This window comes from Lipotes vexillifer, unplaced genomic scaffold, assembly GCF_000442215.2.
Source record: "Lipotes vexillifer unplaced genomic scaffold, Lipotes_vexillifer_v1.1 scaffold298, whole genome shotgun sequence".
NCBI classification, from domain to species: Eukaryota; Metazoa; Chordata; class Mammalia; order Artiodactyla; family Lipotidae; genus Lipotes; species Lipotes vexillifer.
The window spans coordinates 1683072-1697838 of record NW_006793272.1 but is presented as its reverse complement, the minus strand read 5'-3'; the positions used below and the strand labels follow the sequence as shown (position 1 = coordinate 1697838).

General features: G+C 44.9%; 1 protein-coding gene across 1 annotated transcript in view; it reads left to right on the top strand.

Moving 5' to 3' along the window:
• The window catches only part of TRPC5 (transient receptor potential cation channel subfamily C member 5), a 139012-nt gene that overhangs the window by 100479 nt on the left and 23766 nt on the right, over nucleotides 1-14767 (top strand). Inside the window, exon 6 of the mRNA XM_007466308.1 lies at nucleotides 68-263. Within this exon, the coding sequence (XP_007466370.1) occupies nucleotides 68-263 (196 nt within the window). The remainder of the gene's footprint in view (nucleotides 1-67; nucleotides 264-14767) is intronic.

The following is a 14767-nucleotide window of genomic DNA, read 5'->3' as shown; positions in this document are numbered from 1 at the left end:
CTCATGTTTTTGCTCTTTTCTTGCTCCTCCTAGAGAATTAACTCACCTATTCTTTGATCTCTTTTAGGCTCTTTGAAACCCTTCAGTCACTCTTCTGGTCTGTATTCGGCCTTTTGAATCTCTATGTTACCAACGTAAAAGCCAGACACGAGTTCACAGAGTTTGTGGGAGCAACCATGTTTGGGACGTACAATGTCATCTCCCTGGTAGTGCTGCTGAACATGCTGATCGCCATGATGAACAACTCCTACCAGCTTATTGCCGTGAGTAGCTTTGCTCTATAAGGGCGGTTACCTTGGTTTCAGGAGTGGTCACAGTGGCCTGGAGCCCATTGGAAACTCAATGATATAGTCTGTCTGCTTTAGTTACTTTACATTAGCTTTTCCAGCTATTAGATTGAATTATTTCTTTCCAAGGTAACTCAGTTTGGACTCAGTCCATTGGATCGCAGTAGTCTAGAAGATGTTCTAGTTAATAAGACTTTTTGGTTACCTGTTAAAATTATGTTTAAATCTCTGAATCCATTTTCTTGCCTTAGTAAGAAGAGCTCAGGAGGTATGAGCAGTTTGGCTACAACATATCCCCTCACTAATCTCCAGGGTTGATTGAGCTGATCCAGTTCTCTAGGCGGGAGGGCTTTATCTCCATCTTCACTGCAGACATCTCCCTCCCAAAACTGAGCAGTCCATTGCCAAGGACAACCTTCTCAGAGAGTGGCTTTTTTTTTTTTTTATCAACAATGTATGAGTAACTGCAGTCCACTGTGACATGCTCTTAAGTAGAGTCTATCGCTGAATCTTTGACCATCATGTTATCATTTAGATCAGTAGCGTTTATATTACTCTAAACTAGAAATGGCGAAGGTATAGGATATGGGATCAGTCCAAGCTCTGTCCTGGTTTTTGATGTCAAAATAAACATCTAAACTTAGCTTATTTTCTTATGATCTAACTATCATTTCTATAAACGGAGTATTAGCAAAGAAGTTCTGGCTATCTGAGGTCCTGCTTACTTGAGTATCAGTGAATTTGTATCTTTACTTGTGTATGTGTATATATATACCATATTTTCTTTACCCATACTTTCTTTATCCATCCATCAATGGATACATAAGTTGTTTGCATGTCTTGTCTATTGTGAATAATACTGCACTGAATATGGTGGTACAGATATCTGTTCAAGACAGTGATTTCATTTCCTTCAGATAAATACCCAGAAGTGCAATTTCTGGGCCATATGGTAGCTCTACTTTTAATTTTTTAAGGAACCTCCATGCCGTTTTCCATAGTGGCTGCACCAGTTTTCATTCCCACCAACAGTGCACCAGGGTTCCCTTTTCTCCATACCCTCACCACAACTTATCTTTTATCGTTTTTATAATAGGCATTCTAACAGGTATGAGGTGATATCTCATTGTAATTTTGATTTACATGTACCTGTTGGTCATTTGTGTGTCTGACTCGATGGTCTTTAATATCCTTGCCAGCTCTGATATCCTATGAGTCTGAGTGTCTACAGATGAATAGGATAGGCTCTCAAGGTCCCTTCTAGGTTGAAATTCTATCTATCTGCTGCTTTTGAAATGGAATATAGTTCAATTTCTTTCTCTCTCTCTCTCTCTCTCTCTCGTTCAAACCCAACTAGGCCAACAACTCTGAAACACTCTATGCTCACTCCTAGCCTGTCTTTATAAGGGGGAAAGGCATAGAATTTCAGGGGCTTATATTTCCACCACTATGCCTATCAGCCAAACGCCCTACTCCTACTGAAGATGGCAATATTCATGCTGAGGCATTTGTCATTTTCTCCCTGGTTGTCTTGCAGCTGATTGTTCCTAATGGCAGAGGAAAAGGGAGATAGGGCTGTAGCGTCTCCTACTGAGCTCAGTGACATTTTGCTAGGAAGGGTAGAAATCTTCAACTCCAGCTCTCTCACTTGCTGGTAGTAAGTTGTGTTTGCATGCCACCTACTGTTGCACCTGAAGAAAACACCTCAGCTTGAGAGAGAGCTAGGGGGTGGGGTTTGCAGAGAGATGGCCTTAATAGGGTCTATATCATATCACACATCTAGCGTCGTGGCCAACCGTCCTGAATACTACCCGCTGCTTTGGGATCCTCTGTTAATGTGTCTTTACCATTTGGAATCGGATCCAGTGGGATCCTGATATTGGGCAACCTGATTCCAAAAATATCTGGTTCTGCTTACATGGCAAAGACCAGCAAGTAGATTTGATTCCACTTGCAACATCTCCACTTCAGTATTAATGCAGTTTTTAGAAAGGCCCAGATATGAGGGAAAGGTTACAGGAAGGGAAGCCACTGAAGACAAAAATCTCTCCTACTTCCAAAGGTACCAGAGGCTGACTCAGTCTAAGTAGAGACTCAGTCATTGACAGGCTTCACTGTGAATGTGTTCACCTGTGCTCTGTGGTCCCGGCCAACGTCAGCAGGTGAAGCTGGCCATATTGTATATTATTATTCGTGTTGTTTGCAATTAGCAGTGGTTTACTCCCCTCCCTTTATCCTTACATCTCCCTCAAGCTGCTTATTTCCCTCTGTGACACTTCTTTCAACACATCCACCTTGTCTCTGTCGCTCCTGATGGGTATGCTCCCAGTTCCATCAAGTGAAGCTGCCCTTGATATCATTTTAATCAAATTCACCCATATATAAATATTAGGTGGGAGAAACAGACCAGTCCCAGAAAAGTCATTTAACTCAGGCCCTCTTCCTACCCCAACTCACCCACAAAGGGCATCTCTGTTGCCTGAGATCAGTCCTCAGAAAACATGAGGCTCATGATGATCTGTGATCAAGCTTCACTCAGCAAGTTAATAAGAACCCTCGGTTGCTTTGGCTGCTGTGAAGGGTTCACGATAATGCTGAGAGCAAGTAAACAGCGCTTGCCTCACTAAGCCACATCTGCTGGATGGCTTGGGGAGAGGCCATATATGTAGGACTGGTTGTCTCCCTTGAGGTGGCGGCATTTGGAGGCTCAGATGATGGATGGACTCTCCCACTGCGTAAGACAACCATGCAAATGAAGACATTCTTCAGAAAAATACCTGGCACCGCAAAAACAGCAGGCAAGGCTGGAAGGGGCCACTGCACACCATGGAAGTGCCAAGGAGGGCAGGGGGTCTCCCCGCCTTCCCCTAGTCATCCAGGACCAACCTCAGACTCTCAAAGCTCAGAGAAGAATGCAGCACTTCACACGCTACACCATGATTTGTAACTCATCAAGCAGATAAACAACTGCTATGCACTATTACAGTCCCTGGTTGTTAAAATATTAAAAATATTTTCATACTTGGGGCTTCCCTGGTGGCGCAGTGGTTGAGAGGCCGCCTGCCGACGCAGGGGACACGGGTTCGTGCCCGGGTCCGGCAAGATCCCACATGCTGCGGAGCGGCTGGGCCCGTGAGCCGTGGCCGCTGAGCCTGCGCGTCCAGAGCCTGTGCTCCGCAACGGGAGAGGCCACGACAGTGAGAGGCCCGCGTACCGCAAAAAATAAATAAATAAAAAATATATTCATACCAGTTGGTAAATAGCTGCCACTCCGGCTGTTGCCTCTGGGACACCTTCAGGTCACCTCACAATCCAGCAAGTAAAGTGTAACACCTGGAGCAGCAGGTATTATCCACGCCCCTGCTCCAGTGCTATTGTTGGCATACATTCTGATTGGTCAGTTTCTCAGTCTGACTATTATTGTGGCAGGTACAGTGCTAAAATGCTCCCCCAAGATTTCCTGCCCTAATCATTAGGACTGTGAATACGATGAGATAGCACACTTGTGATTACATTGCATTACATGGCAAAAGGGGTTTTGCAGATATAATTAAGGTTACTACTCAGGGAAATTATCCAGGTGGGCCTAATCTAATCACACGAGTCTTTTAAAAGCGGAGTTTTCTCCAGCTGGTAGCAGAAGAGAATGTCAGAGATTTGAAGCGCATGGAGGATTTGATGTGGCATTGCTGGCTTGAAGATGGAGTCATGTGGTAAAAAAATATGGGCAGCCTCTAGGAGTTGAGAATGGCCCCCAGCTGACAGCCTGCATGGAAGTGGGGACCTCAGTCCTACTACCACGAGGAAATGAATTCTGCCAACAACATAAATGAACTTGAAACAGATTCTTCTCCGGAGTCTCTAGATAACAGCTGAGCTATGCTGACACCTTGATTTCAGTCTTGGGAAGGCCAATGTGACTGAAGTGGAGTATACAAAGGGGAGAGAAGTAAGAGATGAGGTCAGAGAGGTAATGGGGGTGAGGGACAGATCATGTAGGGCCTGATAGACCTTTGTGAAGACTTTGGCTTCTTCTCTGAGTGAAATGGGGAGCTGTGGGTTTTAAACAGAGGAGGTACATGATCTAACTGGCATTTTAATAAGATTGATGTGGCTGATTGAAAAAAGATGGAATGGTACTGGGACAGAGACAAATTATGAGACCATTACATTGACCCAGACAAGAGCTGTTGGTGGCTTAGACAAGGGTGGTCATGATGGACACAATGAGAAATGGTCAGGTTCTAGATATATTTCAAAAATAGATCCAGTTTGCTGATGGAGATGTGGGGTGTGAACAAAAGAGAGGAGTCAAGGATGGCACCATGATTTGGGGCCTTGAGTAACTGCAAGGGTGGATTCATCCCTTACTGAGTTGGGGAAGAGTGGGAAAGGAACAGGCTTGGGAGGGGGCAGAGATCCAGAGTTGGGTTTTAGACGTGTAGAGTGAGAAATGCCTATTAGACATCTGAGTGGAGATGTTGGGTAGGCAGTGGTTTACAGGTCCAGCAGAGAGGCTGGAGACAGAGATTTGGGAGTTGTAGTGTGTCCACAGTATTTGAAACCATGGGACTTGGAGAGATCACAACAGGAGTGACTGTGCATAGAAAAGAGATCCAAAAATGAGGCCCAGGGTACTCCAATGTTTGGAGCTTGGAAAGACAGAATTGATCATGCAAAGAAACTGAGAAAGAACAACCAGAGAGGTAGGAGAAAAACCAGAGTAGTGGACTGTATTACAATATGTATGATTCCCCAGTATACTGGTAAAGCCATATGCTGGAGCGTGGTAGAGCCTAGATTTGAACTGAGGTAGTCTAACACCAAGGCCCATGCACAGAACCACTATCCTATCACATTGACACTTACCTTGAGGCCAAGAAGCACTGGAAATGCACTTTCACTACAAGGTCTCTAACACATCTTCTTTCCTGCCCCAGTTATACCATCATTCTGAACTGTCCGATCACCTCGTCCTACCAGTTCCTGTGCCTGTAGATTTCATCTAGATAGGAATCACTGACACTTCTTCCAACGTAACTTGGGTACTCTTAGTACCCAAGACCTGTTGCTTAATAAAACAGAATAAAACATAAACCCTGCCAGCTAAGTCACCTAAGGGATAGTATATCCTCTTCCCAAGTGAAGGAGCTGCTCAATTCAAGTTGTAGAAATTTTATGACATTGGAGCCAAGCCATTTCAAATTTTAGTAACTGTCTCTTCCCTTTGGGATGCCCTCAAGCAATCTAGATACCGATTTTTCTCATTGCCACTTAGACTTGCCAAACCATTGTCTGGAATCTGATCAGAAATTGCTACATTTCACTAACAAGAAAACAAACATTCAGAATGGCAGAGGACATTTTCATAGTCCCCTCCACTCACCCCAGCTGATGGGGAACCTATGAAAACCTGCTGATAATCCCATTTCAGTCAAAAATCTACATTTTCTAGTAGGTTCGGAAAAATCCACAAAACCTAGGTGCTATAAATGATATAAAGGTAAAGACACAGTAGATGCCTTTAGGGAGCTTTAAATCTAGAGGGAAAAGTCTGCCTTGAGTAAAATAACAATAGTGCTATTACCGTGAGTATATAATAGTAGTGATTACAGAGAGCATGGGCTCAGGAGTAGTCAGACTGACTGGATTTGAAACCTGGACTGCCACTTAGTGTAGTTTGGGGCAACTTAACCTCTTTCTGCCTCATTTGACTCCTCTGTAAAATGGGGATGGATAATTAGGCTTTTCATCTGCTGCTTACTCTCAGATCCATTCCCTGTTCATTTCCTGCTCTGTTCTGTATCAGGGAACTACATTCCCCACAGTCCCTTGCCATTTGTTTCTGTGTGGGTTTGACCAACCAGAAGGTAGGAAGAAGAGAGAAGCTAGGATATTTCTTCCCCATCCCCAACCTCACTTTTTGTGGCAACTCCAGCAGCGGCTGTGTTTCCTACGTGGCTCACCTCCAACTACCACCAGGCATCCCACCCCTCCTTGGCCCCAGCTTCTGCAGGGCAGCCCCATCTTGGCTCGAGCTCCCACCAGATAGCCCCAGTCTACAAGCTCTGTAAACACCACTCACCACATCTTCCAGTCGTCCCTCCAACTCCAGGGTTAAGAGGGGCTTCCTGTTGCTGCTAATCTCTGAGTTGCCTCACTGCCCTCTGTTTGGTTTCTCAGCTCTTCCATCACCTGTGACTACCCTCTGTATTAAATCTCCATGTTTGAAAGGCTTAAAGTGATTTCTGTTTTTCTGGCTACCCCCCAAGCAGTACCTATCTGATTGCGTTGTTGTGAGGTTGATTCAGAAATTACACATTGAGCTGAGCCTTGAGGTCAAATCTGGAGACAGAAAAGTGAGGCTGGCTTTCAGATCTCATTTCTGGCAGGGAAATAGCCTGCACACCAGCAAGGACTGGCCTGGTGTTTATGGGGGGCAGTAAGAGTGTAGGAGCTGGCCTCACTCCTTTCTACCTCCCATTCTTTGATTCCACATGAAAATATCTTCAGATGGGAAGGAAGTCTTTCCTGTGCCAACAGGAAACATGTCCCAGCAAGAAGGAGAAGCATGAAGCAGAGTCACATCTCTAGGAGCTGGATGATGAGGTTTAGAGCCTGCCTTTAGAAAAATAATTTTTAAAGATGGTATCTGCTTTTGTGGCTTCCCACATCCCCATGCTGAGCCCTCATGCTGCTGTCTACCTGGCTTAGCACAGCACCCCGGGTTGGCTGCCTTACCTTACCCAGACCTTACCTGGACAAGCCCCTTGCCTCCACCTCTAGTCCCAAGCTGAGGTCTTTCTCAGTTTCCTAAGGCTTAGAGAAATCAGTAATAAGAATACAGTGAATATCTGGCATAGATACAAGCCTTTATTAAATCCCAGGCACTTTCTATCTCATATCATTATAACTACTATCAAAAAAATGGTTCTGAAGAACCTAGAAGCAGGACAGGAATAAAGATGCAGACATAGAGAATGGACTTGAGGGCATGGGAAGGGGGAAGGGTAAGCTGGGCTGAAGTGAGAGAGTGGCATGGACATATATACACTACCAGATGGAAAATCGATAGCTAGTGGGAAACAGCCGCATAGCACAGGGAGATCAGCTCGGTGCTTTGTGACCACCTAGAGGGGTGGGATAGGGAGGGTGGGAGGGAGGGAGATGCAAGAGGGAGGAGATATGGGGACATATGCATATGTATATCTGATTCACTTTGTTATAAAGCAGAAACTAACACACCATTGTAAAGCAATTATACTCCAATAAAGATGTTAAAAAAATAATAATAACTACCATTTATTGAGCACTTATAATGTGCCAGACACTATACAAAGCACTTTTCATGAATATTTTCTCATTAAATCCTTACAACTACCTGAGGTAGGTACTATTAACAATTCAATTTTATAGGTGAGGAAACTGAGGCACAGAGGTCAAAGTGACTGGCCCAAGGGCACACTCTTCATAAGGGCCTCAGCAGGTCTGTCTGATCCAAAGTAATAATGAAACCATACCTCCTCCTTTCCTGCCTGCATCCCAACCCCTCAGGCCCTGGTGCAAGCCTTCCACACAACCTCAGACTCCCCCCAGCTTCACCCTTCTACTTGGTTCACTGACTCATGGACTCTCCCCTGGCTTCTAACCAGAGGGATCCTCTAAGGAGCCTTCTCCTTGTTTCTGGAGACTAAGTGACTTATTCTGTTTTCCTCAGCTGAGATTTCCTGCCCCCCAGCCCCCAACACAGACACAGACACACACACACACACACACACACACACACACAGACACACACACACACACACACACACACACTAGGTCTCCTTTTCTTTCCTTTTTTTTTTTTTTTTTGCCCACCAGACTTCAAACTTCTGGTTTCTTCTTAGTTCTGTCCCTAATACCCCCAGCCTCCCCAAATGAACAATCAGACAACCCACCTGAAATCACCACACCCACAGAGGGTAAAAAGTTCAGAGCTACGAAGCTTATTGGCATGACAAGAACTCCTCGTTCAACTTACACATCCTGCCCTGGGCCCTCTCAGCCCTGTTCCTTCCCAGACAGCTCTTGGACGCTTGAAAGCCTCACTTGAAAGTATATCCACACCAGCAAATGGACTGACTATCCACCCTCCAGCATCAGGGGAGGAGAGAGGAGCATTCTCTCCGCAAACGCTGCAGGGGGCACCAAAGGCTGGCTTTTCAGACTTCCAGCCCTGCCTGGGCCTGGCCCTCCCCCTGGTGGTCTAACACAGAAATGGATTCCTGTTGATTCTGCATCAACACCCACTCGTGGTTTTGTCAGCAAGCTGTCTGAGAGCCCACATCTGCTGGGGATGAGAGCACTCTGCCTCAAAATGCTGAGGGTTATACTTTGGCAGGTCTCTGCTGAGCCTTTGATGCCTGCTGCTGCCTGGTAATGATTTTGGTGACCGACAAAGATGCAAGTGGAAAACAGGAAGAGGACAAGTGAAGGGAAGTGGGTTTTCTTTCCCTGTGCTAAAGGACAACCAAACAGGGCAGATGCCTGGGCTGCTTCTCTGCATCCCAGACTCACCTGTCCTGGATCTTCATCAGGAACATCAGTAGTTGTCATGGAGACTCTATCTTGGGTAACTCAAACAGAAACAGGACCAACTATGTAAGTGACGGGTAAGGCCTAATGCCCAAAGAATACCTCTGCTCTTCTGCCAGCTGATTCCTTCCTCCATTCACTTAACAGTAACTATCTCTTGGATGGATAAATGAATGAATTTAACAAATGACTACTGAGAGACTACCATGTACTCTACTACGTTCTTGGCACTGGGGATACAGTAGGTAACAGGGGAGCAAGAAAGATGTGGTCCCTGTTCTCGTGGGGTTGACAGTCATGGAACTACAGTTTCAAGTTTCACTATTTGCATTTCATTACTTTAAGACTGCAATTTACCTTTTTCAGGTCATGGATTGCTTTGATAATCTGATGAAGCAAAACATGCATACAATTTAGCATAAATCTCAGAGGATTCATAGACATCCTCCCACTGTCCTGCTGAAATCCCACACCTTAGGACCTTGTCCCCAGTTATAATGCAAATATGTTTTGAGTTGTTAGTAGGTGACTTATGACTCAGTGTGAGTTCAATCCCTTACTGAGATCAGGTTTTCATGGGGAGCCAAGGGAGTGAGGAAAACGTACCTGAAGAAGACTGGAGATAGGACACCAATAAGAGAAAGAGATTGGAGGCACTGGAGGAAAACGTCACCATCATCACAATTTTGCAAAGGATCAGGTCTGTGCAACAGTCCCCAAGCCAAAGGTGCCTTCAACCACTACATAAAATAACAACTATGGGTGGACAACCTGGAAACAAGCTGAGAAGACCTGGCCTTCCCATGGATTGGCCTCTGAATGTTCTCTTCATAGGCTACAAATAATATTGGTGGAAAAGTCAAATGTCCATGGCCCAAAGGCCATGGTTGGGGAATGTGTTCTTCTTGGCTTCTGCCTTGATTCTTGTTCTGGGCACCGAGAATCAATTGACTGGAAAGCTATCTGATACAAACGTTCTTTAATTTCTGAGCAGCTTGAGGTTTAGAAACTAAACATGAGATCTGAGTGATTAATATTAATTAGGTCTCTCTCTTGCTGTGGTCACCAGAGCCCTGTGTTGTAGCCCGGTTCAGCGTGAGAGACAGCCTGGGCCAGGAGGTGGCCTTTAGCTACAACACAGAAGCCAAAATACCCCAGAGGAGCCTCGGAGGTTACGACCTACTGCAATACTCTGCTTTTTACTTGAGATCTGACAGCAAAATTACATTATGTCAGCTGTCAAGGTAAATCTGCCTTTGTTTAAAAGAGGAACATAGAAGCGATCTAAGAGTAGAAATGGGGTGAGGGGAGGTAATTATATTTCTCTTTCTTATTCTCCTTTCTTCCATCATAGGATTATTTTGCTTTTTCCTCTGTTCTCTTTCCCAATTTCCCCTGTTTGAACTTTTAGAAGTACCTGGGCCTATAAAACTGTGAACTAATCACAAAGCCTTGATGAGAAATATATTTATCTCAAAGCTGCTCTTAATAAATGTGGCATATTGGGAATCACCCAGAGTGAAAGAAAAGCATGATAGGCCTTCTCATTCATTAGAAAATCAGCGCCAATTATTAAAGAAGTCTTGAATGACTGGAATTAGAATCCTTGCACTGACTCCATCAGAGTTCCCATTGGCCTAGCCCTCAAGACTTCTGGAAGCACAGAGAAGTTTCCATCACCCGATGAATCTTCTAGGAGGTTACGCCACAGTGTTTTTCTCTTGATACTAATGCAGAGATACTTTATACTGGAGTCCCTCCAGTCTTAACCAGGATACATGGTCTGACACACAGTAGGCTCTCACTTAATATCTACTGAATAAATGAACAAAGTAATGATTTTTTTCTAATTCTTTTCTTTTTTTTGGCCACGCCACATGGCTTGTGGGATCTTAGTTCCCCGACCAGGGATCAAATCCGGGCCCCCGGCAGTGGAAGTGCAGAGTCCTAACCACTGGACCTCCAGGGAATTCCCCAAATTAATGAATCTTTAATGCATATGACTTCCCAGAACATTTTAAAGTGTGAAAACAGAGCAACTGACAAGCTGACCAAACCTAAGCTTATTGTCCTCTAGTTTAGGGGTTGACTTTTTTTTCTCTACAGGGGCAGATAGTGAATATTTTAGGCTTTGTGAACTGTAAGACCACTGTCACCACTCTCCAATGCTGTTCTTATAATGCAGAAGAAGCCATAGAAAATACATTAAAAAGTGGGCACGCCTCTGTGCCAATAAAACTTTATTTATGGGCCCTGAAATTGGAAATTCATATAATTTTTGTCTCAAAGAATTTTTTTTAAAGATTTAATTTTAGTTTTGGCTGCGTTGGGTCTTCGTTGCTGCGCGTGTGGCCTTTCTCTAGTTGCGGCGAGTGGGCTCAGTAGTTGTGGTGCGGGCTCTAGAGCGCAGGCTCAGTAGTTGTGGCGCACGGGCTTCGTTGCTCCACAGCATGTGGGATCTTCCTGGACCAGGGATCAAACCCATGTCCCCTGCAGTGGCAGGCGGATTCTTATCCACCAGGGAAGTCCCTGTCTCAAAGAATATTATTCTGACTTTTGATTTTTATTCAACCATTAAAAAATGTAACAACCATTCCTAGCACGCAGGCTATCCAAAACCAAGTGGCAGGCCGACCGTGGTTTGGCAACTTCTACTCTAGTTATTTCAAAATATGTCTCTTTTCTACCTTTGTAGACTGAAGCTCTTTGAAGACAGGGGCTCTGCTTTAGGTTTTCTTTACATTCGCCTGATGCCTAGTAAAATGTGGGACACATAGTCGGTACCCAACACATACTTCTTCACTAATTGATAGGGAGAAGCTTGGGAAAATCTCTGATCTATAGTTTGTCAACCATGTTTTTAAAAATACATAATGTGAGTTTATATCCTTTGCAAGTGTTTAGTGTTTGGAGTTGAATAAATTGTATGGCAATGGGGAGGGGCATTATCTAACTGAAAGGAAATCTGCCTAGATGATGGATTTCATAATTATAGTTAATACCTTGCTTTATACTTTACTAAGCACACTTGCGTATAGTGTCTTGTTTGATCCTCACAAGGACTCTGTGAATGTAGGCACGACTATCTGCATGTTACAGGTGAGGAAATGCGTTTCCAAAGGTTGAGACTTGCCCAGGGTTCCATGGCAAGTTTGTTCATTCATTGATTCATTCTTTCTACAAGGACTTGAGCATCTGCTATGCGTAAGGAGTTAGGTCAGGGTGAACTCAGGCCCAGTGACTCCTCAGGAGGTGATATTTACAAGCAATCTAAAAAACAGAAGTATGGCCTGGGAGGTTAAAAGGAAGCTCCCGATCAGTGAGGCAGGAAGTTAGACAGCACATGCTATGACAATCTGAGTACGTGAGACCAGTAATAATCCCACATGGGGACAGACCTGTAGATTTTTCCACAACCAGGTGATAAGACACACCTCTCACTTCTTCCCAGGCTCAGAAATGGAAGCCCTGATGGGCTTAGTCTCCGTTATTTCTGAAAACTGCTGGGTGAGCTCAGCAAATCCCCATGCTCACCACCATCTGACTGCCTCTGTCCTCCCAAAGGAAAAGCTTCCTCACTCCCCAACTGCAAGATGCAGGCAGGCAGAACAATCTGTGCCTGCTGGACTGAAAGGTTCTATTTACCTTTCTGGGGACGCCCAGAAAAGGTGACAAGCAGTTCAGTGGGTCTCAGGACTGCCACATCTGCTATGAATGGCGCTACCAGAATTGTGCAGTGTCTGACCTGCAGTGCTGAAAGCAAGAACCCTGCAAATGTCACTTCTGTAGCAGAGAAACTGAAGGAAACAAGCAGGAGAGAAACCTGGGCAGACAGAGGCCCGGCCAAGTGTATATAGAGGGATCTGTTTGTCAAAATCTCGGAACCGTGGTCAGGCTCCGTTTCTGTTTCTGTCATGTAGGAGACAACACGCTGCTCGTTGTGAAATCCCACTCAGTGCACTTCCCCAAGCGACAGTGTACCTGAGCACTTAAGAGCTATGGTTCTAGAGTCAACTTAATCCAGATTTGAATTGCGGACCACCGGTTTCTAGCTGTGTGTCCTTAGACAAATGTCTTCACTCTGGTGAGCCTTATTGATCAAATGGAAATAGTAACAGAACCTACCTCAGCAGGCTGTTGTGAAGATGAAATAAGATGATATACTTGAAAACCGATACATAATATTACTGATGCTCCCTTCACTTCATATCTGCCTTTGGCTCTCCAATTCATTCCTTCTATAAAAATCTATTGAACACCTGCTCCACGCCAGGCTTTAGGACTGCAGAACTGAAAAGGACAAAGTGCCTAATTTCAGTGGACTTTTCTTCTAGTGGGGAGCCTAAGAATACGCAAACATAGGCGAAACAATTCAGGTGATTTGTGGCAATTGGTGTGAGAGAAGAGAACAGGGCGCCGTGAGATAGAGTAACGAAGGCACCCGCTCTAAATTGGTGGCTCAGGGAAGGTCTCTTTGAGGAGATGATATCTGAGCTGAGGACTAAGAGATAAGAACAAGCCAGCTCTCTTCTCCTATCTAGGAAAAACACAGCAACTAAAATATAAAAGGGAAAAAATTTCCCCCAATCCCTCGTGCCTTCCTTCACTCTAGGGAGGCTCTTGGAGGAGTAAAGCGTTGAGTTGCAATTTAATTGGGGACGTGAGAGAGGGCACAAGGAGCGTTTGTTCCGGGGTATTGGTGAGCCCAGACCAAGGCAGGAGAGTGAGGAACAGACACAGGGATTTGAATGAGGATGCGAGAAGGTCAGGCTCCCTAGAGCTCCTGATGGGGGATGGGGTATAGCAGGATGTCAAAGAGAGCTTGAGCTTTCCAGGCACTAGCCCACCGAATCCTGTGAGGGATGCCCCTGTTTGAGCACTATACCCATAGATAGTAAGTGAACCAAGTGAGTGGCAGATTTGAGTGGAAGCAAGGGTCAGAAGACTTGGATTCTAGAGCTGCTTTACCACGAACTAGATGTGTGACCCTCAAGAAGCACTTTCTCTCTCCAGACCTCAGTTGCCACATCTGCACTAGATAATCGATGCCCTGACAACTTCGCAGGTGGGTGTGAGAACCAAATGAGAGAAAGTATGTTAAAGTGCTTGGGAAAGCGTAAAGCTCTAGGTAAATGTAAAGAACTAGCTGTCTGATGTCCCATTCCCAGAGGCAAGCTAAGAGGTTGAACATTTGGCATTTCATTTTCTGGTCCATTATGTTTGAAACTGGCCAGAAAGGCACTTATGTAGAGAAGACAGTAGCTCCAGAAAGCACTTAGAGAGTCCCCATCCCATGACGGCCAGCACCCCTGGTCAGGAGGGAGGGAGGACAATTCTTTCACCACATGAGCTCACTGTGGCCTGGGAGTCCAATTAGAGCTTATTTCCTTTGAGAACCACTGAGACATCACAGGAATATTTGTTTGCAGTGAGAGTGGAGGCCTACAGAAAGCAACATGGTTTATTTCCAAGTCTGAACTAGGATATACTTATTTTATGTTACCCAGAAACTTCTACAGTGCTGTTCCTTCTGACCTTGCATAGGCTACGGCATCCTGCTCCCAACTTTGCTCTTCATCCTATTCCTCAATCAAAACTTACCCATACTGTGTTCTACTGAGGTGCCACCTTCCTCATATAACAATGGAGAGTGGTGGTGTCTACTGGGAGAGAAGCACATTTTAAAATTTGTATCATCCAATCTCCCTGAGGCCTTTTTTTCTTCCCCTCACGCTCCCAGCCCACCTTGTAGTAAGACAGGGAAGACAAGAAGAGGACAAAAGCTGAAACCCTTCTGCATGACTACAGATGACGTAGTGAGGGACTGAAGAAGCACTGTGATCCTATTGGTTGATTTCATGAGAAATGATGAATTAAAAACTGCCCAAATTTCATTCTGACTC